This window comes from Daphnia pulicaria, chromosome 6 (genome assembly GCF_021234035.1).
Source record: "Daphnia pulicaria isolate SC F1-1A chromosome 6, SC_F0-13Bv2, whole genome shotgun sequence".
NCBI lineage: Eukaryota > Metazoa > Arthropoda > Branchiopoda > Diplostraca > Daphniidae > Daphnia > Daphnia pulicaria.
In genome coordinates this window covers 5,210,132-5,235,142 of record NC_060918.1, presented here as the reverse complement: position 1 = coordinate 5,235,142, position 25,011 = coordinate 5,210,132, and the positions used below count along the sequence as shown (strand labels likewise).

General features: G+C 38.8%; 2 protein-coding genes across 2 annotated transcripts; both read right to left on the bottom strand.

Moving 5' to 3' along the window:
* Positions 1 to 15,496: 15,496 nt before the first annotated feature.
* On the bottom strand, positions 15,497 to 18,788 carry LOC124341786. The gene is made up of 5 exons (XM_046794728.1): positions 18,134 to 18,788; positions 17,621 to 17,945; positions 17,237 to 17,578; positions 15,681 to 17,035; positions 15,497 to 15,582 (listed from the first exon to the last, which is right to left on the bottom strand). The coding sequence occupies exons 1-5, from the start codon at positions 18,786 to 18,788 to the stop codon at positions 15,497 to 15,499; spliced, it is 2,763 nt and encodes a 920-aa protein (XP_046650684.1).
* A 1,169-nt stretch (positions 18,789 to 19,957) lies between these two features.
* Positions 19,958 to 24,021, bottom strand: LOC124341782 (GRB10-interacting GYF protein 2-like). The gene is made up of 4 exons (XM_046794724.1): positions 23,973 to 24,021; positions 20,984 to 21,270; positions 20,360 to 20,920; positions 19,958 to 20,299 (listed from the first exon to the last, which is right to left on the bottom strand). Exons 1-4 carry the CDS (start codon positions 24,019 to 24,021, stop codon positions 19,958 to 19,960), a joined length of 1,239 nt encoding a protein of 412 aa, XP_046650680.1.
* Positions 24,022 to 25,011: the final 990 nt, after the last annotated feature.

The following is a 25,011-nucleotide window of genomic DNA, read 5'->3' as shown; positions in this document are numbered from 1 at the left end:
AAAAGAAATTCGTTCTCTTCGCGCCCCAGACAAATCAAAGAAAATACATTCCATCGATTTTCAACATGGAACCACAACATTCCAAAAATTGAACATCCATGAATTTTTTGTGCTTTGCAAGCCTAACAATTAACAAATTGTATCAACTTCACAAAACAAGAAAAAAAACATAATGCAAAAACAAACAATATTCAGAACTCCGTTTCGAAATATTTAAATAACACACAAGTTCAGAAGATAACAATAAGAAAAAAATCACGACAGCATTTTCCATCCACGCATCTCGGTAAAACGAAAATTTCTTTTCGCTTTTGTTTAGAAATTCATATTCTTTTCATTTTTACTCATTTGCCGGTGTTTTTCATTTGTTTAGTGGGGATTTAATAGATAAATTTAATCATATTTATTATTATAGCTTTTTCATGTTATCCAGTTAAAAATAAATTGGCATTTAACGTGTTGCAATCACCCTAATCCCGTGTAGAATGGAATTTAATAATTTTTTAAACACAAAATCAACATGATTATAGGAATGCAGAATAAGAAAGAGTGCAAAAGGTTTTTGCCCTACCATCTAACGCTGAAAAATTCAACAACTTAGTGAATGTTCGTGAAATGGGGTCCATTTTGAAGAGATTCTTTTTGTTAATCAACTTAATACAAAAATTTTGTGTTAATGTTAAATGTGATTTTCTCAATTTGAATTGCAGTGGTGGCTTGTCGAAATTTAGCCTCGTTCGACTTTAAATAGAATCCCTACGTGAAATTAGAAATTAACCAGAATTCTGTCCAAGGGAGCTATTCGTTTCCAGGAGAGAATTTTCCTTGAGACAAGTGCCCCATACACCCCGGAGTAAGTCGTTTTATGAATCGTGTTTCCTTAAATTTTGTGTTAATGTTTATAGTGTGATTTTCTCAATTTGAATTGCAGTGGTCACATTTTTTGTTACACCCCAAAATTCCAGGAGGGAACCTGGCGACGCAAGGAGCACGGCAAATTTCATTAATGAACAGGGATAGCCCCATGGACACGGATAGCTTCGATTGTTAGATTTTTTAAATGTCATACTTAAAAATTAAATGTTTGAATACAAAAGAAAGTGTTTGAGAACACAAGCAATGTTAAAAAATGGAGGCTGAGAATTGATAAAAAGAAAAGGAACGTGTTGCTGCGTCTAAAAAATGAATATGTATTTTTAAATTAATAACATTATGAAACATGTTTTTTCTGATAACCTTTTGAAAAAAATGCCTAAGTTGATCTCACAGAAGATGGGATGCCATTTCTATTAGAAGATTGAAATTCGCGAATTCTTTTTGTTGTTGTGTGCTAGAAGAGATAGTGTTTTTCTCTGGATTAACAAAAAAGTGATTCTCGCTCTTTGCAGAAACTTCAAAGCCATACGCCATGTATTTGACAGGAATGGAACCCAACAGATATTTGACCATGGAAAAATAAATAAAAATAGTCTAATCCCCGTGGCAGTTCATCATGCACCCCACTTTCTATGTGGTAGCGAAATCATAAGTGAAAAGTGAGGAAACAGAAGTAGGAGGCCAAGATCTTTTTCGCTGGTTGTTGAACACTCATAGCATTCCTGTGATTCTTCAGTGCCAAGGATAGATTCACAAGAACCTGATTCCTGAATGATGTGAATCTCGTATCCAGATCAGTGTCTTGACAAAGGAATCGTTTGACGGTCAGAAAATGTAAAATCACTTAAAGTCTGCAACTAACCCACACGAAAAAAAAATTGTATGACTTATGACTTAACCTTAAAGGTTCAGCTAGCTGAGAATGGTGCTACAGGGTAACTTGTTGATAAAAGAAGTCTCCCCCGTTGTAAACTGAGACGGTACAGATACCATAACGAGCCCCTCCCCGGTATCTGCATAACCAAAAGCCCCCTCGATAAGATGGCACAGATAACATCACGCAGCTCCAGTATCCGCATAACCAGAAGGTCCTTCTTGTTATATTAACTTTCTTCCTATTAAAAAAAAATACAAGTTGAGTTTTGAAAAGTCACCCTTCTTATTGTGAACTGAAAAACAAGAAGAGGCTTGCAAGCGCATTTACCTCTAGTTTCCCACGTATAGACGCTTTCAGAAATAGATGAAAAACCTAGTCACCCACTAGTTAATAAATAGCACGATGAATAAAAAACGTCTTCTTTTAGTTTTGGAGTAAGTTGTTGTCGATACGTTCCCAGAGCAGCAACCTCTTCAAGTAGACCTTCACTACTTCTTTCTCTTCGCCTACGAGCCAACATCGCTTCTCCAGCTTCCTCTACACTGATTTTTAATTCACCATGCTTCATGCAACTATAGTAAATACAAAAGGCTTCTTTAATTATTACAGATTTTTTGTTGATTTCCCAATCAAAAAGTTATTTTTTGTTGATTTCCCAATCAAAAATGACTTTTCAGCGAATATTGATCTCGGTTTTTATCTCGGTTGTTGAGAGAAGGTTAGGAAGAACATTTGTAAGAAAAACGTAGCGGGAAATAATTGATTTTGAATTGGTAGCTATATATACTTAAGCGGCGTACCCCTTCTTCTAAAAACCATACAATCGAACTTTTTTTGACAATCCTAATGTTACCTGAATCATCAGGTATTTTTACGAAAGCAGTGGATTCGATGGATGTGCGAGATGGCTCAGAATTTGGCCTTTCTTCAGATTATTTTGATTGCCACCTATGAAATTCACGAAAATCTGCATCGTAAACAGTACGCAGAATATCCATGTCATGTCGGTCATGCTCATCGTCGTCCTCATTATCACTGGATTACCGCTCGAATTCTTCACATTCGTCGACCATTTCTTCCTCATTGCTATTAACAATTCTTCTGACTAACTTGCTGTCAAAATCAAAACACTTTTCACCGTCTACAGCTACTCCGAGTCGATTCAAGTCCTTTTCTGCGTCTCCTTTGGCTTCCATCACCATCTCTTCGATATCTACAGCGGAGGGAAGAGTAAAGTTCTCGAGTGCCTCTTTTGTACCACTACAGCGCTTCAAGTGGGCTTCGTATCGCGGGTTTTTGATGTTCTCTTCATACAGTTGAGCTGTTGTGCGCATGTAAACATCTATCTACTCATAAAAGCTGTAATTAAAATTTTAAAAAAAATTATACAGAAAATAGTATTACTTTGGCAGCTCGTTCCATAAAGTCTGATAAAGTACAACTTGTTTGTGAACTAGCAACCGGTGACATTGATCTTATTGACTTGAAGAAAGACTCACAAGGCTGACTACTATAAAGCCAAGTCAGTAGTAAATGAGGAGTTCCGTCTTTTCTTAGTCGCAGAATTATCAATATTAATGAGTGTGCATTGATTTCTGCACACAAATAGGAATTCATAGAGATGAAGTTATCGGTCATTGAATACTCTTCGTCGAGGCAGATCGAAAATATCCAATATCGTAAACTAAAACCGCATACCAAATACGATACAGCCTTTCAAGGGGAAGAAAGTTTTTTTTTCAATAAAGCATGACGTGATGTAATCCATGAGTTTCAGATAAAAGCATGTTGCTTCTGATCCAGGAACATGCAAGGTTAACGCCTCTCTCACTTCAGGACGGCATAATCTTACCACTGCTTCGTAGGCCTAATTCATATTGTCCTGTAAATGAAGGTCGCTTACTTGTATTAAATGTTTTTCTTCGTTAAAACGGCTTTGAGGTCAGTAGGAGATGCGATGGCGTCCAAAGGGCAAAATTTTTCCTATTTTCAAGAATCTTTTTCTTAATTTTTCTTCTTCATGGATGGTTTCTTGAAAAGGGATTTGTGTTGGCAAAAAAGACTCACTAAACAACGATGTTTTTTCTCCAAAAATCCAAGACTTGGTTACAAGCTGTAAAAGCTCCTTTATAACCTTTAGTTCCCTTGAGTCTCCATCGGCGCTATAACCCAAAACTTCTATCCCTTCTGAAATAAGATTCTAGGCTATAAATTTCAGGCGATTCTTCATCGTTGGAGTTGAAGCTATTGTCACTACTAAAGGATAATAATCGTAAAGGTGATATTCCATCCGCGAGGGGTTGGACCATAACAACCATAGCCACAGTTGCCCTCTAGAATTCTCTGAACATTCGGACGATGCCATGAGCATTATTTGCAACAGAATCTTTCTGATCCGGAAGCCCAGATGAAGTAGACAAGGGAAGACTAAATCCAGTCGCTGAATTGGACTTGTTGGCATACGTTCTCTTCCCAACGACTGATGTAGCGTTTTCGGACAAGATAACTTTCATTGGTAGATTATGCTTTTTGAAATATTGTTTGAATTTCTCCTTACTTGAGAACTTTCTTGCTTCATCATTCTCGATAGCAGTTCTCCCGAACGGTTTGTTGAATGGTCAGTATTCATTGTACGGTATTTGTTTAGCATTTCGTCTAAAGCCGAACGCAACAAATTATTTTCCTTTTTCAATTTCGTTATCTCGTTGAGGATTTCGAAATAATTCGTAATCTTTTGCTGGCCCGTGTATGCCGCTACTTTTTGTAGTCCTTTTCTCCATCTTTTTAGCCGGGAGTTCAAAATTTTTTCTTTCTCCTGATTGACACCTAAACTTACAGAATTTACAGAAAAAGAATTCTAAAATAAGATCTTTCCTTTTATTTTGCCTTTTATTTCTTTAAATTAACAATTTAATTAAAGGTAAGCGTCAGATAAGCTAATATGTTTCAGTACCGCCATCGTTTTCTTCACTCGAAACTGAATCGGCTTTGCTTTTAGTGTCTTCGTCGCTTGAATGGGTCGTTGAATTATGTTGCACTCTAGATGTTGAATAGCCATCTATATTGGTTTCAGACGAGCCCACAGCCAATGCCTCACTATTCCTTCCATTGCTAACTCTAGTTTTACTCCCGGTTGTAGATTTTTCCAGTTTGTGAGTTTTCTAAAACTAATGTGCATTGATTACAAGAACCTAAAAAAAAAATCAAGAACGAGCCTTCACATGACGAGTCAATTTTGAAATGGTATAATTCCCTTTGGGATCCCTAGCAAGTTTAACTGTATATTTTGCGTCCAGCAAGTATTTTGTACTTTTGACATACAATTGTTTCCTTTTGGTCGTCTACCATATAGTCATTGAAGGTCCAATCGTAGTTTTTTTCCCTTTTTTTCAATCCAATCTTTTACGTATTGGTTGAGTGCTTTTTTGGTCTTATTTGCCTTCTTTGATAGCATTTGAGCTCGCAATTGAGTTATTAGAAGTTGTTGTCTTGTTTAGGCCACTTCGTCGCCAGTTTTAGGAGCAGTTGGTTAAATTTGTTGGCTCGTTGACATCACAGTGGCACTATCCACAGCAGTTGGGTGTATGTGTGTAGCGAAAGTTCCTTTTTTAGCAACAGATTTGGTGGTGCACTTTTTTTGCACGAGTAAAAACTGGGTTTGATTGATAAGCCTAAATATAAATCTTTGAGCAAACTTCAACTGCACATTCCAATGTGGCTATTTCCCCTGGCAGGAGTATAAAGCCAGCAGGATTTTTGCAGAAAAATGGTCCAAATTTGGCTACTTTATCAGCCTCATCTATCGTGTCAAAGTATTTGGGTTCCCCATATAATGACCTAATGGTAGTTTCTATTGTGGTTATCATTTTTGCGTCAATTTTTGAAATTGCCCTGAAGCTTGTAAATCCCAAAGACTACATAAGAAATATTAAGTGGGGAGAAAAAGAAATGCCACACTTATTAAGTGTAGCAAATATATCATCGTTGATTTCCATATTTTTACTCATTTTATTTTGATTATCGTATATTAGGCTACGTCATCAAATGTTATCTCTGATTTGAGAAATGAGAAGGCCGGAAAGTGTAGTGTCGTATCACTTTTCTTTTTTACCCCATCTTACAACCCCATCTAGTGGCCACTCTACTTACAGTAAAGAGAAAATATGAATTTCATAGTTGATTCTTGAAAAACCTCGTGATTTCCCATTGATTTTTTGCTTAAATATGACTTTTTTTAACTTACTTTTTCTTCAAAGCTGGGATTTTTTTCTAGAAAATGAGACTTTTTCTAAAAAATAAGACTTTTTCTTGGAAACTGAGACTTTTTCTCGAAACTGGGTTTTATGTTATTTAGATATTTTAATTTTATTTCCTTAAAAAGTAATTTTTTACCCAAGTGTACGAGACTTTTTTTAGTGTTCAACCCCTCGTTGTTCATGTTGAAAGTTATCCGCTTATGGGAGACTTACGGGGCATGGTTGATGATGACAGGATCGTTTAACCTGAAAAAAATTACTATGGATAGATTTCCCTATTGACGATCTAGTACTTATTACTATTGGAAAAGCTTTTTAAGTTGATCTGAAAGTGGAAAGCGGTGGTAGGACCCAAGCTACGGTAGTTGATTTTAACGGTACACCTAAATTTCCGCATGGAACGCACACGCTATGTTGAATGTCCAAATTTTATACTTGCCTAGATGACCGTCCTTGTGACACCCATTCCCTCGTTGTTAACATCTATTTGTTGGATAATACCAATGACTGGTTTGCGTTAGCAACTTTCCTTTTTCGATAGGTGCGCAATCTCACCGCGTTTTTTCTAATACTAATGATAAAAAAAAATTTCATTCAAAATTGAATAAAATTAATCAAAACAGTTTGAAAAAGCGACGTTGCTCTGTCTTGGTGCAGTGGTGAGTTTGGTAAATTGGTATGTGGGATACGTTATGAGAACGCATAAAAGATCTTTTAAAAGTTGAATGACTTCTGTTTTGGTCTTCATATAATTGCTTTTATTCCACCCACCTCATCTCTTAAATTCTTAATTTGGCAGACATTGGGCACGTTCCAGTGAGCTCTGTGCATCGATCCACGTACATGGGAATTAATTCTGCCATAAATGAATCCATCCTTCCATCCAGCGCTCAAAGATACGTCCATCTTCATGCACTAGATATCACGGCCCTCCATTACCTTGTTGTTAAGTACTCTCGGTAAGTTTCGAGAGTTGGCATGGCTGCATCTGTTGTGCCAATTGAGCCAAAATTTTCAATGTTTATTTAGATGTTTGGCACGCAAATTGACCGTTGCTACCAGATGATTCGGAGAGGCAGGCTTTTCTGTGTAGCTTCGTGTCAACGGATGCAGCTAGGCGAGTGTTTGTTGCACCCAGGGATGTAGGGGAGAACGGGGTTAAATTGGACAAAAATTTCTTTCCTTTTTTTCGATTTCTACGTTCCTTTCATAGTATTTTTTTTTAAGTTAATGGTGCAGCACCTTCTTTGGTAACTCCCCTAGTTTTTTGAAATTTTTAAGTCTTAAAATAAACGAAATATAAGAATTTTAATGAAGTCTGTTTTTTAAGTTTTTATTTAAACGGTGGGGTGAAACTGGACACTGCAGGTGTGAGATTGGACACTGCCAGTTTTTCTCATCATGATAAATAAAATAAATTGTAAAAATATGGGTAGACTGCTTATTCAATATCTTATTCATTCATAATGAAATATTTGAAATAGATCATCCGGATGGATGACCGCAGACAACTTTTTATTAAGTCTTATTCACTTTCAATCTCACGTTGGCTCAACAAAACAACGGCCCGTACTATTACTCATGGACAATCACGCTAGCCCTGTTGATTTTTGCCTGATAGATTATTCAAAAGAGAACAGAATCGTGCTCCTCACTTTCCCCCTCATTGTTCTCATGCTTTGCAACCATGTGATGTGTCGGATTTTTATCCCTTTAAAAGAGCTTTAAGAAGTAGTCACAATGATTCGATCCAAATGAATCCTGGAAAAAGAATTAGTATAAAAAAAGTTGCGGGTCTATGCAAGGGACCATTTCTTTCCAAGGTGACAACAGAAAAAAAATTCCTGGATTTCAGTCGACTGGTATATGGCCTTTTAATAGGACTGCTATTTTGACGTCTAAATTTGCTCCATCTATAGTTACCGATAGACTAGGCACTTTTTATCTACATTTATTTTTATATTCTTCATTTAAATGTTTCATTACGTTATATATTGTGAAGATCCCAACGTCGATCGAATATTGAGCAGCTTGATGTCGAATAATGAAAATCTATTTAATGTGGTTCCCACCACCAGGAATGTTATAAATAGAACTGATATCCAAAGAAATATGCGCCGTGAAGAAGCTTTTCATGTCGAATCAGATTCCAATGGTATAGTTGATTAATTAATTTTACCTTACCTTGATATTTTAGAAGATCATAATATTGGTCTACCTGTCATGTTCATGGACGACGATCAACTGATATCAAATTTTTGTGAAACTGTACCTCCTGATCGTATTGAAACCAGAAATTCAACAGTCCTGAAGTGCTTACTGCAATTTCACATTCTACAGCGTGTTCAAATGGCATCCACTTTGTAGATACATATACATCTACGATACATCTACAAATGAATCATCAAGTTTTACCTTCTCTACGATCCGTCCGTTTCCAAGAGTTGAACAAAACCAAGAAACCATTCGTCAAACGCAACGCAAGAAAAGTAGGATCGGTCGCACCAGAATTTTGACAAACACACCTGAGAAAACGCAATTGAAGAAGAATACAAAAAAAAAAAAGGGAAAACAAAAAGAAGTCGACCAAATCCAAGCGCTGCTTAATTCCGGAAAAGGGAAAAGAATTAAGTCAAAAAAAGAAAAACGAAGAAAAGGAGGGTGAAGCGGATGTTGGATTTGTTGGATGTTTTCTTCTTGCAAATACGAAACCATAAAAGGGGAAAAATTTGCGACAGAAAACTAAGAACAATGAAAATGATGATGAAGATGATGGATCGGATGGATGTTATACATTTAATGAATCACATAAATATCCGTGTGTTACTAGATGCGAACGCTCTGTCCACCGTCCCATAAGAACAAACGTATAGGTGAAGATCATTTCTTTTTCTAAACATGTAATATGAAACTGATAATAAATATTCAAGATTGTGAGAAATGAAAATGTTTTTAGATAAATAACGTGTAACGAATATTTATAAAAATATAAACTAGGCCAACGAAAAGAAACGATATATGTCAAACAATACATTGAGTTGTTTTGAAAACAAAGAAGGTAGTACTAAACATCCGTTTCATGTAAACAAACGGGAGTATATGGCTTCTCCACAAGCTCCTCATACGACAATATCGAAGTTGTCCGATATGACCCCAAAACTGGGTGTCTAAATGACCCAAACCGGTGCTATTTAGTGTTTCATTAATAACTTAACACTGGAAAGGCATTACAATTTAATTTTTTTATCAATCATCTAAGAAATGAATGGGCTATTTCACGTGTCATTATTTTTTTTCATTTGTAGTGTTTTTCACTTTAAAAATGCTTAGATTAATAGGAAAGAATATTACATCAAACGGGGTCATTTTTTTAAATTATGCGATAACTATAACAATAATGATTCGATTTTAATCAATATTTTTTCTAGAACGTTAAACATTAAAGTCTATACAAAAATTAAAAAAAAATCTTTTTTTTCATAACTTGTAGCATTTAGTGTATTTGTCCAATATGACCCGTGGTCAAGTTGAACCCGTTCTCCCCTATGAGCGCTGTCTGTAAGACCTCCAGAAAAAATGTGGAAAACGCCCGCGACGGCTTGTATCAGAGCGCTTTTCGAGTTGGGGCCTTTCCAGGACGAATATTTCAATTTGCTGTACGGCGACTTTGCGCTAGTATTTTTCGTCAGTGCCCGAATAAAGAATCGCTAGGAGCCGAAGGGATCAAGGTGGTGCGGCGAAGGATAGCGGCAACATTACGGATCACAATCAAGGTGCCCTCGAGCGGCACCTAGGCCAAGCGTTTAAATTACATCGGAGTTGGTCTTTATCGCTATTGAATCTATTTGCTTCATCAGACACTTGTTTGCCGAGAGTGGGTTTAAACCACCATCCTTTGAGTTACCAATCCAATGCTACAACCACTACACCAACAGCGGTGTTTAGATGCAAGTCTAAACGATACCTAACGCGTAGTTCATACTTCTACATTGTCAGTGTCATCGCCCAGCAAGACAAAATCGATTTATTTACTTCAGTGTAAGAATTCATCGTTTCGGCAACTATTTACATTCGATTTTTATATGCCTGAAAGTGTATTTGAACCATCAACCATTTACTTACTTATCCAAATCTATAACCACTACAACAAACAGCAGTAGTTATAATGAATTTCCGACGTGACCAAATCGATAGCGCATACTTAACTTTCTAATTGCGAGCCCGAAGGGCGAAGCTAATAATCGCATACGCAGAAAAAAAAAAGCCATGTCACTTTGTCTGTATGTATGTATGTATGTATGTATGTATGTAACGCTCCATAGCTCGGGCTTTTTACGACACATTTCAGACTTTTTGGTCTTAAAAATTAGACAAAAAATATGCGGTGCGACCAGAACAAAAATAATTTCATTTACTTAATTAGTTCTCCTGTAATTAATGAAAAACTGTTAAAATAATTGCTTAACGACTAAAGACATCTGGCGGTGGCGACTACAACTTTTTCACCTTAGGTTTAAATTTCACTTTCCACTACATATGTAAGTGTCATTTATTTAACGTGTTAAGTTTAAAATTCATCCTTCTCGTCGAATAATTTTTATTGAAATATATTCGTAATGGATGGTTAAACATGAGTAAAATAATTTTACGAATGTATTCCGCCCAATCAAATCACCACCAGATGTCCGTAGTATCGCCGTGATGACGCAGTCTTTGATGTCCCATCCATGACGCAACAACCAGATTTGCATTTATGTTTTGCAGTTATTTGACTAAAAGATGGTTATTTTTAAATTCAATTATTGAACTTTATGTGTAAAAATTGGAAAAAAAGAGTTAAGCAAACTAAACGTTAATAACTTGCAAGGATATTGAACTGTGACAGAAAAATACCGTTTTAAGACCAAAAAGTCTGTGAAGAAAAGTATGAACTGTGAATAAGTCCGAGTTAACAATAGGCCCTGAATTTTTCATTTAAGACAGTTTTCAACTGGCTTACGATTATCCCTTCGCGGCGAGCTGATAAGCTTGCTTTTCTATCTATAGATATATATCTATATCGAGATAGATATATATCTATAGATATCTATCTATAGATTTTGTTTTTCATTATTTTGCTGTTGCAGAGAAACTGTACTTCAATGGCCAAAAGCCGAAATGCGAGCGGTACTAAGCAAACGACTGCGCCGGCCAACGATGGAAATGTTTCGTCTTTAACTCAAAAAGTGATTCCGCATTTCTTATCTTGGGTGGCATTTGTCGCTTGCCTATTCTACGTCTACTATACTACGAAATAGTGTAGACCATCTAACGCATCGAAACAATTAAACAAAATAAAGAATTTTTAAATAGAGTAAAATGACTATATCACCATATTGTCGCATCCAACCAATAAAAAGAAAGACAATAAAATGAAATGACTAAAGTTATATACACGAACTTTCATTAGGACTCTATATATGTAATAAAATAACCAAATAGAACGTCATGGTAGTTCGACCGTACATACGTCACGTCTGATGGGACCCCATTTCCTTAAAAATTCCCGCCGCCGCCGATGTGAGGCTATGAACTCTTCCACGTTACTAACCACCACTCTAAAATATTATTTCGTTCGTCTTCTTTCAAATTTAATTAGTATTCAATTCAGCGCGAGAGAAGAAAAGATTCCCAACATTGCATTAACTAGCCTACTGATGGTTGACAGTGAACTTTTTCCCGTTGAGTTTGACTAGTTATGACAGCCCGTATAAAACACATTTCCCACAATATTTCACGGTCTGCATGGCAATAAAAATAGGCCCATGTAGGCCTACATGATTTATCATCAAATCAGTGATTATTAAGCAGGAATATCATGATATTTTCTTAAAATCAATAAGTAATTTGTCATAAATTCTGAGTTTTTAATCATCAATTTCTATTGGTATTTTGTAATGAGATACTTGTATAAATTCATGTGAAAATCAATAAAATCTCATGATTTTTCCACAGTTTTTTCGCATGAAAAATCTGCAAAAAAACAGTGATTATTAAGCGGGAATATCATGATATATTCTTATAATAAATCAATATTTTATCATATATTCTGAGTTATCAATCATTAATTTCTATTGATGTTTTGTGTTGAGATACTTGTATAAAATCATGTGAAAATCAATTTTACCTATGACATTATAAGATTTTTTTGGTTTTCTTTTATACAGTTTTTTGGCTTAAAAATCACAAAATTTATTATTAAATGTCTATCAGAAATCAGGTAGATTTAGGTGTGAGATCATGATATTTAATTATAATTATTTTGCATATTATCATTTATTAAGAGCTTTTTATCAATCATTTCTCTAATGCTTTATAGTGAGATTTTTGAGTATTAATTGCGAGCCCGAAGGGCGAAGCTAATTGCGAGCCCGAAGGGCGAAGCTAATAATCGCATACGCAGAAAAAAAAAAGCCATGTCACTTTGTCTGTATGTATGTATGTATGTATGTAACGCTCCATAGCTCGGGCGTTTTACGACACATTTCAGACTTTTTGGTCTTAAAAACTAGACAAATAATATGCGGTGCGACCAGAACAAAAATAATTTTATTTACTTGATTAGTTCTCCTGTAATTAATGAAAAACTGCTAAAATATTTACTTAACGACTAGTGACATCTGGCGGTTGCGACTACAACTTTTTCACTTTCCTATAAAATCACCACCAGATGTTATTTATGTTTTGTAGTTATTTGACTAAATGATGGTTATTTTTAAATTCAATTATTGAACTTTATGTGTAAAAATTGGAAAATATGAGTTGATCAAACCAAACGTAAATAACTTGCAAGGATATTGAACTGTGTCAGAAAAATCCCGTTTTAAGACCAAAAAGTCTGTGAAAAAAGCGTGAATTGTGAATAAGTCCGACTTAATCATAGGCCCTGAATTTGTCATTTAAGACAGTTTTCAACTGGCTTACGACTATCCCTTCGCGGCGAGCTGATAAGCTTGCTTTTCTATCTTATCTCACCACAAGCGGTGAGATTTCCTAATGTCACCCAGCGAGAGCAAAAGTGTTTTATTGACAATGGTGTTAGAATTCCTCTATATTTACCTTTATTCCTCTACAAATTTATTCATTGCCCGGAGTTGGTTTGAACCACCAACTTTTGTATTACGAATCCATTGTTATAACCACTACACCAACACCCTACTAAGACATGGACGTCCATGGTATATCCATGGGATGTAAATTTTGGGATCTGGTACATCCCATTTTACATACAATGGATGTACGGGGAATATCCTAATTACCTTCCCCTCGACGTACTGTGGGGTATATCCGAAGTACGTCCAAATTTGTCTGCAGTTGGGATGATCATTCCAATTGAAATAAATAATTAGGGATATTCCAGCTGTTATTCTTTCCATACTTTTCTCTCTGATTTACCATTCTGAACTCATTTTACTAGGAAAGAAGCTTTGACTATTTCGGGAATCGAACCCGGACCTTCGGAGTGGAAGGCCAGTGCTATACAGCTACGCCACAATAGTTATATGAAATCTAGCATAGTTTTATTAACGTAGTTTGTTACTTAATCGACTGTTTAGAAAGGGCATAGCATAACACACATTAGTAAGGTTTTATCTTAACGTACATATAAAAGTTCTTCTTCTACTTTTATGGGGTGATTTACGCCTTTACAGTTGGATTTTTATATAAGATATTAGGGGACCATTTTAAAATATATATTTATTTAAACTAATAACTGTCATACACATTAACAGTTGTAGCACATTTTTTTTTATTTACGTACAGAAGTCCGTAGCGTGTTTACTAATAAATAAACTTAGGAATAAGTAAATTATAATAATAAAAACAAGTTTATTTTTTCATTTATCATGTTTATTTAGAAAGTTAAGTTCTTAACGGATAAATAATGCTGCTTGTAAAAGAAGAAAAGTAAAAAAAATTATATTTAATCGAAGATACGTTAAGGTGCGTCTACACTAGCAGTTTTTACAGACATACAGACACCGAATTCGACCGTAACTTGTCTGTAAAAACGGCTAGTGTAGACGCAGCATTAGATAGATATTAATACACAAGCTTTCATCTTTTTTGGATGAGAACTGTACGTACACCAAACATACTTCCGGTACATTCAGTGAATGTACTTGATGGTATGTCCATTGTATATGTTTTTCATATACTGTTGGGATCAAAGAATTTCTTAATTTTTTATCCATTTATGTACATACTGGTAGCGTACCCTGAACATCCACATGGGATGAGGGACGCCAACATCCCGTTGTACATACCTGGGATATCGCTTGGATGGCGCGTCTTAGTAGGGCAGCGGTGCAATTAGACTTCAACAGTCCCGACGTCACAAGTAGACAGCGCATACTCACACATAGTCATGCTATCGCCCAGCGTGAGCAAAATCGATTAGTCGGAATCAGTATTAAAACTACTCAATTGTGAGACTATTTGCTTCATTACATAGTTGTGGGTGGTTTTGAACCACCAATACCAACCTTTGAATTACTGATACAATGCTATAATCACTACACCAACAGCGGAGGTTAAAGTTAAGTCACAACGTGACCAGAATGTTAGCGCATACTTACACATCGTCATGGTAACAACACATCATGAGCAAAATCGATCTATTTGAATCGGTTTTTGAATTATTAGATATTGAAAATATTTGCATCATTACACAGTTGTTTGCCGAAAGAGGGTTTGAACCACCAACCTTAGAGTTACCTACCCAATGCTCTTACTACTACACCAACAACGGTGATATTCATAAAGTCCCAACGTGACCAGTTGCATAGCGCATACTTACATATTTTCATGGATATCGCCCAGCTTGAGCAAAATTAAAGTCCTTGGATTTGAAGACATTTTTTAAAATCGCTACCGATCGCTAAACATCATTCGGTCGCTACTCCTGCTATTCTTTACATCAGAAAGATATTAGCTGAGTGTGGGTTTGAACCATCAACGCGTAATCTTTTTTCAGTGATGTCACTCATCGCTCGATGTGATCAAATCTGTTGGACTGTTTATCGGAAAATTTTTAAGGTTTATTCTAAGGTTGTATTAATCGCCCGGCATGAGCAAAGCGGGTTAATTTTTGTGCGAATGTTCGTTTCAATAAATCGATGTTTAATTAACAGATAAATAAAAAAAAATGTGTAGTGGCTATAGCGTTCATAAACGGCGAAATAATACTTGGCATCACCATTATAAGTGCGATACTTTGAAATCTATCAGCTTGGATATCCGAATAATATAAAAAAAATTGGTTATCAGCCATACTTGAACCTTTACCATTACTGTCCCTAAGCAAGTAAGCTAACCAGTACACCATTTGCTGATATGTTATGTTTGTAAAACACTGTTAAAATATTTTCAATTGGCAAAAATTTGGAAATTTGGTTTTGTTTTTTATTATTTTTGGTATTTATTGATATACTTTAATATTATTAATTCACGGTTGAGCGCACATGGGAACTGTCAGGTGATTTCTCAAAAGCCGTCCTTGCTTTGCAGATTCAGCTATTTCGACTTTCACACCTGTGGGTTAATTTTTTCCCCGATAAAAAAAACAACAATGTAAAACATACTATTAAGTAAAAGAAGTAAACAAAAATCTATAATAATTATTTCTTTACCTTCTTTCGATGTTGTACGTGAAAAAGCCACATACAGCTGACCGTGAGAAAAGACAGGCTCCGGGAGGAAAATGACGACACGATCAAAAGTCTGGCCCTGTGACTTGGTGATGGTTATGGCAAATGCCAACAGCACAGGAAATTGGAGTCTCTTGAGGATGAAAGGAAGATCGGAATCGGTGGGTGACAACGTCGTTCGCGGGATGTAAACCGTGTGACCCTTGTTCTTGCCGGCAGCTATGTCTGCAACGATCAGATTTTCTCTGAGTGCTCTGATGATGAGACGGGTGCCATTGCAGAGACCCATACGCGAATCAATGTTCTTGAGCGGAATGATGATGGCTCCCACTTTCATCTTGAGCACATGAGTGGGAATTCCGGACACGTTAAAGGTGTTGAGAATCTCGGTTGGATAATTGGCAATTTCTTCAGGATCGTCCGAGTCAATCTTATCGATGCTTTTGTACTGATGCACTATTCCAGGCATGTCTTTGATGATCTGATTGTTGATCCGTAAGCATTCATCGTTCTTTGGACAGAGAATGGCTCGACTGCAAATCTGCTGAGAGACCTCGGGATCCGAAAGCAGAGCAGCAACACAAAAAACATGCTCAATCAAATTCCGTACAAAGTCAAGAAAATCGGCAGAAATTTCGATGAGATCGGGATTGTTAAGTCTTATAATCGTTGGCAGAGTACCGTTTCCAAGCTGAATAAGCCAGTCAGCGTAGTCTTGATTGCCGGCCACGGTACGCATATTCTGGGTTAGACGAAGATGACGGAACAGAGGCCACGTTGCGTTATTTTTGATTGTAGCTTCCACCACCTTCACCCTGTTTCCATGTCGGACGACTGGTAAACATTGACGAAAGTCACCACCAAGAAGAAGGACTTTTCCACCATGAGGTAAATTTTTCTTTTCCAATTTTTGAAAGAGGAAATTAAAAGCGTCGAGAGCGTGATTTGTCTTCATGGTGGCTTCGCCGGAAATGATGAGAGCGGCACTTGAAATAAAATTAGCCAGAGGGCTGTCATCTACAATTTTCGATCTGGTAACTTCGGTAATTGGAGGGTAGATCTTAAATTGGGAATGATACGTTGTGCCGTCAATCAACAACGTAGAAGCGATGCCGGTAAAAGCGACGGCGATGACTGTCTTCCCTAGGCCTTGGAGAACGGTGATCAGAGTGTTGTACGAAAAGGTCTTGCCAGTACCTCCAGGCCCATCCAAAAAATACTGATGGGGAACTGAGTTGTTGTTGTCGTTGACGGCAGCCATGATTTGATCATAACCGGCTCGTTGACCTTCGTTCAATTGAGTAACCATCAGTTCACCCAATCGTCTCTTTTCTATCCTGGTAATTGCAGTATTTTCTTAAGGTTGAGCTTCAATAATCTGGCGAATAAGCTGAAAGTCAGGAACAGGCAAAGAGAGTTCTTCCATATTTCTATTATGGAGAATCAACTTGTCTTGAATCCATTTCAAAGTCAAGTTTTTGGCGACTTCCGCATCGTTACCAGTTCAAATAAAATCTTCCATGAGGTGGGGAAGAGACCGATCAAAGAGATGAAGAGCGTCGTTGGGATTGCAAAAGAGGCAGACATTGACAAAGAGTTGTCTCAATCGCTCCGGCATTTCAAAAGCGGCGGCATCGTCCAAAGTATTCTCCCAAACACTGTCGTCCTCCAGCAAATTCAAAGCAGAAGCGGCTGATTTAAACGTCGGTAGAAGGACACTGTTGACCGTGCGGATATCTTCAAAGCTGGTTGATCCTCTGACGTTGAGGAGGAGCAAGCGAAGGCAGTATCGCTCAACTTGACGGACGCCCACGGTATATAAGCGGCCTATGATTTTAATATTTCGTCTTCGAGGTTTCCAATAATTACGACCACCCGACCTAACGAAACAGAAATGATGGACAATTTATCGGTAAAAATACTGTCTCGCTTCTTCATTATCCCGATTCAAGATGAACCAAGCAGTTAACGTCGTTTCCTTGGTCGCGGCATTGATGACTGCTTGTTCCTCGTTGCCCGGTTGGAAAAAGATGGACTGTTCAAGAGGCAGATGCACGGCTAGTCGGGTGATGGTATGAGAACGATCGCTGAGAGGAAACTTGAAGATTCTATGGGCGGCTTCTGGTGCGCTGACGTAACGGGTGTCCGTAAAGGTGGAGATTTCGTCCCAAACAAAAACTTGCTCGTTTTCTGCTCCAAGCTGATGATGCGTTCCAGTTTTCGATTCAATGTTGCTGCAGTCGTGACCTTTTTACACATACTTGAAGATGTACTTGACAGTGGTCATATTGGCGCAATACTCGATGTTGATAGCCGTTGCCGTAGCCGTTGTCATTTATCATAGTCTCTTCGTTGAAGTCTTTGTGGAACTTTTTACAGCAGCCCTCTTTATCCATGCAGGGTAAGTTTTGTTGATGTTGTTTGTTGACATGGACCGTGAATCATGTGAGCCATAACAGAGTCGTAAAGTCTTAGATAGAGTGTCTTGTCGGGAATTTCAGCGCAGATGGTCTTATCCATATCCTCTGGTGTCGAAGGAGCGTCGCGGCTGTCGACCCACACCAGCATGTGGCAATGAGGCAGTCCGCGTTTCTGAAATTCAATGACTTCGAATCTGGCCACGGTGAAACCCAATACTTGCTTTTTCTCGATGTCGTCGACCAACTCTTTCTTCTTCAAGTGGAATACTCTCGCGACCATATCGGGACGATCGGAAGCCGTCAAGTAGTTTGGGATATTAGCAACAATTTCCCTCCACTTGGGATTGCAGGTAAACGTCACAAATAAAGTCGGTTTGCCAAATTTTCCACAAATTGCCATAGCGTCTTGGTAATTTTGTTTCATGGCTCGAGGACTGCCAATAAAAGACGAAGGGAGAATGTAGATCGAGCCAACTTCCAAATTTTCTCTCTCCACTCGATTGTTGATGTAATCCATCAGTCCACAGTAGCGCTCAACATGCAGCTCTGCCTGGTTTCGTCTGAGCCAATCTAGGCGTTCCCCCTCGACCTTGACGTAAGAATCGACAAAATACATCTGAGTGACGGCACCCCCAGCCAAAACGTTATTGAAATCACCGCGAACTGACATGCGCGAACTGTAGAACTCGGCATGCGTCACTCTTGTGCGTTAGCCTCTGTTTCTGTTCGGTGGTCGATCGTCGTTCTCTTCGTTTGCTTCTGGTTCTTCTTCTTCACCTGGCTCATTGTCAATCACATAATTGCCATCTGCTGCGGCCATTCCATCACGAATTAAAACTCTGGGGTTGGGCCACAAGGGATCAATCTGCTCCTCTTCATCTTCTTCAACAATCATGGCCATTGCTGCCTCTTCATCTCTCTCTCTCCGTCTGGTAGTGGTATAAGTCATGTGGGGATGCCAACCGTCGTCACCGTTGGGGAATAAAAGTAGGTAACACATCGGATCACACATAACCTTTTTTGTGTCAATCTGGATGAATCGTCGGCCTCTGACGGGAATGTAGAGATGGCCACGAATATCTCTGTAGGTTGGTGGTTCGCCGTCAGTACTTTTAAAAACCACAGCAATTTCGTTGACCGTTGGACAGTTGTATCTTCGTTGGTCGAAATTTCTTCTATTGCAAGTGATGATCATGCCGACAGTGTAGTGAGGTAGATTTTCAGCTTGACGTCGAACGTATTTTTCTCAAAGACCTGACGCATCATCTTGTAGGTCAAGGCGTAAGGATTATTTTCTCGAAGCATAGCGTCCAGCTCTTCCATCAAAGTTCTACAACAACCCCAATTCATTTCGATATTGGCCCTGAAATCAGTAGCCTGTGCAGAATCAAAAAAATACAAATCAGAGTATTTGGGATTTGCCGTCTGACCAAGAGGAGTAGTTTGGTGGTAAATCTGACCATGAATGCGTACACAGTACGGGCCGCGACCTTGCGGCGGTGAATAATTAGGTCCCATAGTGGCGAAAGCATGGGCGCTGTTGTAATTTCGAATCTGCTTCATGAAATGTTTCGATTTCGGGTGCCGGTTTTGCAAGAGGCTGGCCAATGGTTCTGGACACTGCTTAGCAGGAGGAATAATGACATTGCCCTTTGCGCAGCATTGCTGGAACTTCTTGTCTTTCGGCATTTCTTTCGCGAAATGTTTGGCATCACATTCCGAGCAAATCTTGGTCAAATCTCCGCAGTCATGCAAGTGAACGCGGTCCTTTACCACGATTTCTTTGCAAGCCTGCCGATGAGTTCTTGGATTTCCACGCCGGCCGCGTTCAGTCATCAACTAAAAACGAAGAGCTTCGTCTTCTTCATTTTCAATTGGAACCATTTCGCCATGATCAAGTGCATTCCTAGCTCGCAATTCTTCGTCTTCCCGCTCTCGTTGCTCTTCAAGTTCGCGCCGTAACTCCATACGACACCGATTCTCTTCACGCCGCGCAGCAGCTTCTTCTCTATTCTCTGTCGCTCTGTAATCAGCCATGTACTCGGGGTGATCAACGCGACCTTCCTGCTCAATTTCGTCGAACACATTGACTTGATAACGAAATCTATCAGAGATAGCGCGATCTATTCTTTCTTCTGCAGTTTCCCTTCCACGTACAACTTCCTGGCATGATGACTGATCCTGAAGTCGAGAAAAATGGCTGTCTTCAGATTCGTTGTCGCGTTAATCTTCCTTACGGACTAAATAATCCTGAAGTCGAGCCCGCTTTTCAGCTTCAATTTCTTCATTTCGATAACATCTTTGCCGTAGAGACTGCTCGCGCAGCCTAGCTACTTTTTCGGCTTCCAATTCCTCGTTGCGCAGAGAACTTTGCCGCAGAGCCTGTTCGCGTAACCTATCTAATTTCTTTGCCGTCGATTCCTCGTTGCGCAGAGAACTTTGCCGCAGAGCCTGTTTGCGTAGCCTAGCTGATTTTTTTACTTCCAATTCCTCGTTCCGTAGAGCTTTTTGCCGTAATGACTGTTCCAGAAGTCTAGCTGATTTTTCTGCTTCTGATTCTTTGTACCCCAGAGCTTTTTGCCTCAAGGCTTGATCTCGAAGCCTAGCTAATCTCTCCTCTTCAGATTCATCTTGCCGCAGAATTCTCATCCGTAATGCCTGGGATTGCAATCGAGCTCGTTGCTCTTTAGGAGTTTCTCTGTTGCCAACAGATACCTTTCCTGCCTGGTGTTGTTGTCTTGCTGGACGTTCTGCCACAGTATCATTAGCAAGAACAACTCTTGGACGATCATATGATGGTCTCTAATTCATCGCTCGCAAGATAGATGCTGCCTCTTGTTGACGAAGGGCAGCTTGCCGCTCCACCTCCGCCTGCAATCGAGCTCGATTTTCTTCTGCTTGAAGAAGGCCAGTCTGCCGCTCCGCCTCAGCCTGCAATCGAGCACGATTTTCTTCTACTTGAAGTAGGCCAGCTTGCCGCTCTGCCTCTTCTTCCAATCGAATACGGTTTTCTTCTTCGTGCCTGAGAACTGCTGTCCGCTCTTCCTCGGCCAACAGTCGAGCACGATTGTCTTCTTCAGTCTGTTCCTGCCTAAGGAGTTGCTGCTGGATTCGCTGATCGAGCAGCCTAGCTTCATGTTCAGCCTCCGTCTCTCCAGCACGGGAAACTCTTTTCCGGTCCGCATCTAACCTCTGCGCTCTGCCTCAACGCTCTCTCGTCAGGTGCCTCTGCCTGACGGTCTTCTCTTGCCCTTTGCGCATTCAAATTCTTGGCAGCCTAATCTTCTTCGGGTTGAGCCAACGACGCTTCTCTTCACGGACGAACCTGGCCTTTTCCCTCTGAGCCGTCAATCTCACTTATTTTGCCTCCGGGTCTTAGATTCTTCTTTTTTCCCTAGCCTTCCTATTCTTCTCATCCTTTTCCTCTCGAGTTAATTCATGAAGCGATGGCATTTTCAAATCAGCAAAAAAAAACCCTAATTTTCCAGAAAAATTTCGCTACTATCAGTGGAGGGTTCTTTGGTGGGCTTTTGGAGGACTTTACACCGCATAAATGTTCAAAAAGCTTAAAACTAAACACAAATCCGAACATAAGCCGTCGACAGCAACCGGTGCTCAATAACCCAGTGGTTTAGTGGTTAAGGTTCACATCTTATAAACAAATACGCATCGCAGGTTAGATCCTCTCCGGTTGTCGACTGTTCGTTACACCACATACCTCCAAAAATGGCAAAAGTAATACAATTATTTTCATTGACGCTCAACTTGATGCTAACTTGATCGGGATTTCAATCGCAATTGTGACTGTTTGAAAGCCATAATGTTAACTGCTATACCAAGACCATGCTAACCACAACACCACGGGCTGATGTCATATAAAATCAATTCGACGACAAAATAACCGGGAGCTGGCGATTTCTGGCAGTTTTTTTAGTAGGTGCAAGGCAACGGACATAGTTATCAATCACTGACATTTATCCAAAACCCAAAAACAGAATTGATTTAATCTATATTTAAACGATAAACCTCTTAGTACGGAAGCGAACGTGCTAACCAATACTCTACCAACGGATATCAATGAATGGGAAATCAATGACCCAAAAATGATTTACAGAAGCTAAAATATACTTGATAACTTTAGTCTAGATTAAGGCACATGATGAAACCAAAACACTGAATACACAATCAATTCATAATTAACGACACACATAACCAAGATGTACCCACACTTAAAAAAGCTTTCAACATTGATGATTAAGACTACATCTAGAAATGGTATCGGAAAATCAGCTTGCCATACAATTCAAATCCTGAATTTAGTCGCTGACTTAAAGGCGGTCGTAAATACACAGCGAAATCGATGAATAAGCCACCAATCAAATGCTGAAATACAAAACAAAGCATGAATCAATAAGAATTATTTCCTGAAACTGTACCATCCCAGCAGAAATTCTTATTCGAAGTCTTTTCATCTGCCCTACCTTTTACTTTCCTGAGATTTTGCTGATGAAAAGACTGTGAATAAGAATAATTTGTCTAAAACTGGACCATCCCAGCAGAAATTCTTATTCCCAGTCTTTCTTCAGCAAACTTTTACTTTACTGAGATTTTGCTGATAAAAAGACTGCAAATAAGAAATATTTCCTAAAACTGGACTATCCCAGCAGAAATTCTTATTCGCAGTCTTTTCTTCAGCTAACTTTTGCTTTAAAGAGATTTTGCTGATGAAAAGACTGCGAATAAGAATTTCTTCTTACAACTGTACCATCTCAGCAGAAATTCTTATCCCTGGAGATAATTGGCGAACAAATATCATTAAATCATTTGTCTCGATCGAGTATCGAACCACCTACCTAATGGTTATTCAGCGAACGTCCTAACCACCATATCAATACACCGATTTTTATGATTACAAAATACGAATTTAAATAACCAACAGAAACAATTTTCCACGCAATTGGCGAATATTCAAACTAAACTTCCAGCGAGCGACTTGAACGTGCGACTCAACGAATCACGGCGCGGGTACTCTAACTACACAACCAAGTGTCCGCTGACCATAAGGCTATCGTGCAATTATAAAAAGAGTATTATGTATTATCGATTATGTAAATTCGTTTGCGACATGGCAAAGTCGATATCCACTTCACCTGCACCCAATATAAATTCGTCCAGATGCCATCAAAATTAGCCATTTTTTTATGAGTTAGGATTTATGTATGCGAGTGTGTTTAGTTGTGGTAACGCAAGTAATTGCCAAACTATTTATACCACTTTGTTCACCTGTTTAGGGTTGACCGTGACTAATAAGTTTCGTCTACCTGCATTATCAATCTAAGCACACTTTTGCATACACGATCCTATCAATAAAAAAAATGCCTAATTTTGATGGAAACGCAACAGTTTTTGAAGAAGACGAAGAGTTTGATAAACTCATGTTACAAGTCGATGAGGCGGATGTGAGCCGCCTAATAGAAGAGAAGGAGGAAGAGGAAAATAGTTGGAAAAGCAAAGCAGAGGAAGACTCAAGAAATGAAGAAAAAAACGAAGAAGAAAAACAAAGAGAAATAATAGAAGAAGAAAAATTATTGAGGGAACAGCAGCAAGAGCTGGAGAAAGGGAAAAAGGAAGTAGATGAGAAGCTAAAGAGAATTCAAGACGCAAAAATTGAAGAACAGAGGCAAGAAGCCTTGAAAAAGATGGAAGAGTTCGAAAAACGGAAGCAAGCGGAGGAAGAGATTGCACAAATCTGGAGAGCACAAATGGAGATTAGACTCGTCGTTAAAGTGTTCAACTAGTAGAGAATGCATAGGGAGAGAGGTAGATTCAGCAGGGAAAAAGTGATCAGCACAACCTTTCAGCATAGCTGGTGGGTCGGCCGTGATGGTGCCATCAATGGTCATTTCAGATGGAAGTGGAATGGCAGCAGATTTGCCGTACAAAGTTCTCAGAGCAAAAAAAAACACATTTTCTAACTGTCCAGTTCAGCTGCCACAAACTGATCCAATGATCGCCTCTTTGCCCTGCGCAGCTCGCGTTGGTAGCTCGCTTTTTGTTCAGTGTACAGAACCCTATTGGCCAGCGATTTCTGAACGGACCAGCACTTGAAGGCCCGTCTGGTGTTGTTTCTCAGAGCACAAAGTTATTTGGACCACAATGGCATGCAGCGGCGATGTGGTAAGGGGGAATTATCGCTTTTTGAGTTGCACGCAGAGACAGGGATTAAAGAGAAGATGTCAGTTATAAGCGAATCAATGTCCCTTTTAGAAGGAGACAGCGGGAGAGGGAAAGATTTGAGTTCTACTGAGAGTTGGGCACTGCATTTTGCTAGATTGATCCTGGCGATTGTCGGGACTCTGGGAGTACAAGTGCATTTTTTTAAACGAGAGGCATGACAAGCGCGTGAAATTTCAAAGTAAATGTAAGAATGATCTGAGAGCGAAGGTATAGAAGGAAAGAACCAGCGTGACACCACAACTTTGTCGCCAGTCAGGGTCACATCAAGAAACGAGGTCCCACCCGGTGTGAAGTCCAGGTCGGATGTATTACAGTTAATGATATTTAGGTTCTCACTGTGAACTAAGCATTCGAGCTAGACCTCTTTTGCGTCTGTAGTAGGGCTGTTCCAAAGAAGGTTCTTAGCATTAGAGTCCATGGCAATTACTGTGAAGGGGGAAACAAGATTTTGGAAAGCAGAATGAAATAGGGAGGAGATATCGTCATCGATGGGCGAAAATATGCAGACAAAAAACTAAAGGATCCAATGTCGAAACCCGAAACATGATTGCAGCCAGGTTTGGAGGTCGTACGACAAGAAGACGCAAGCTCGAGCTTTACAATTATGGCAGCGCCATACGCATTAGAATCATTCAAACTGTGAAAAGCGATGTATC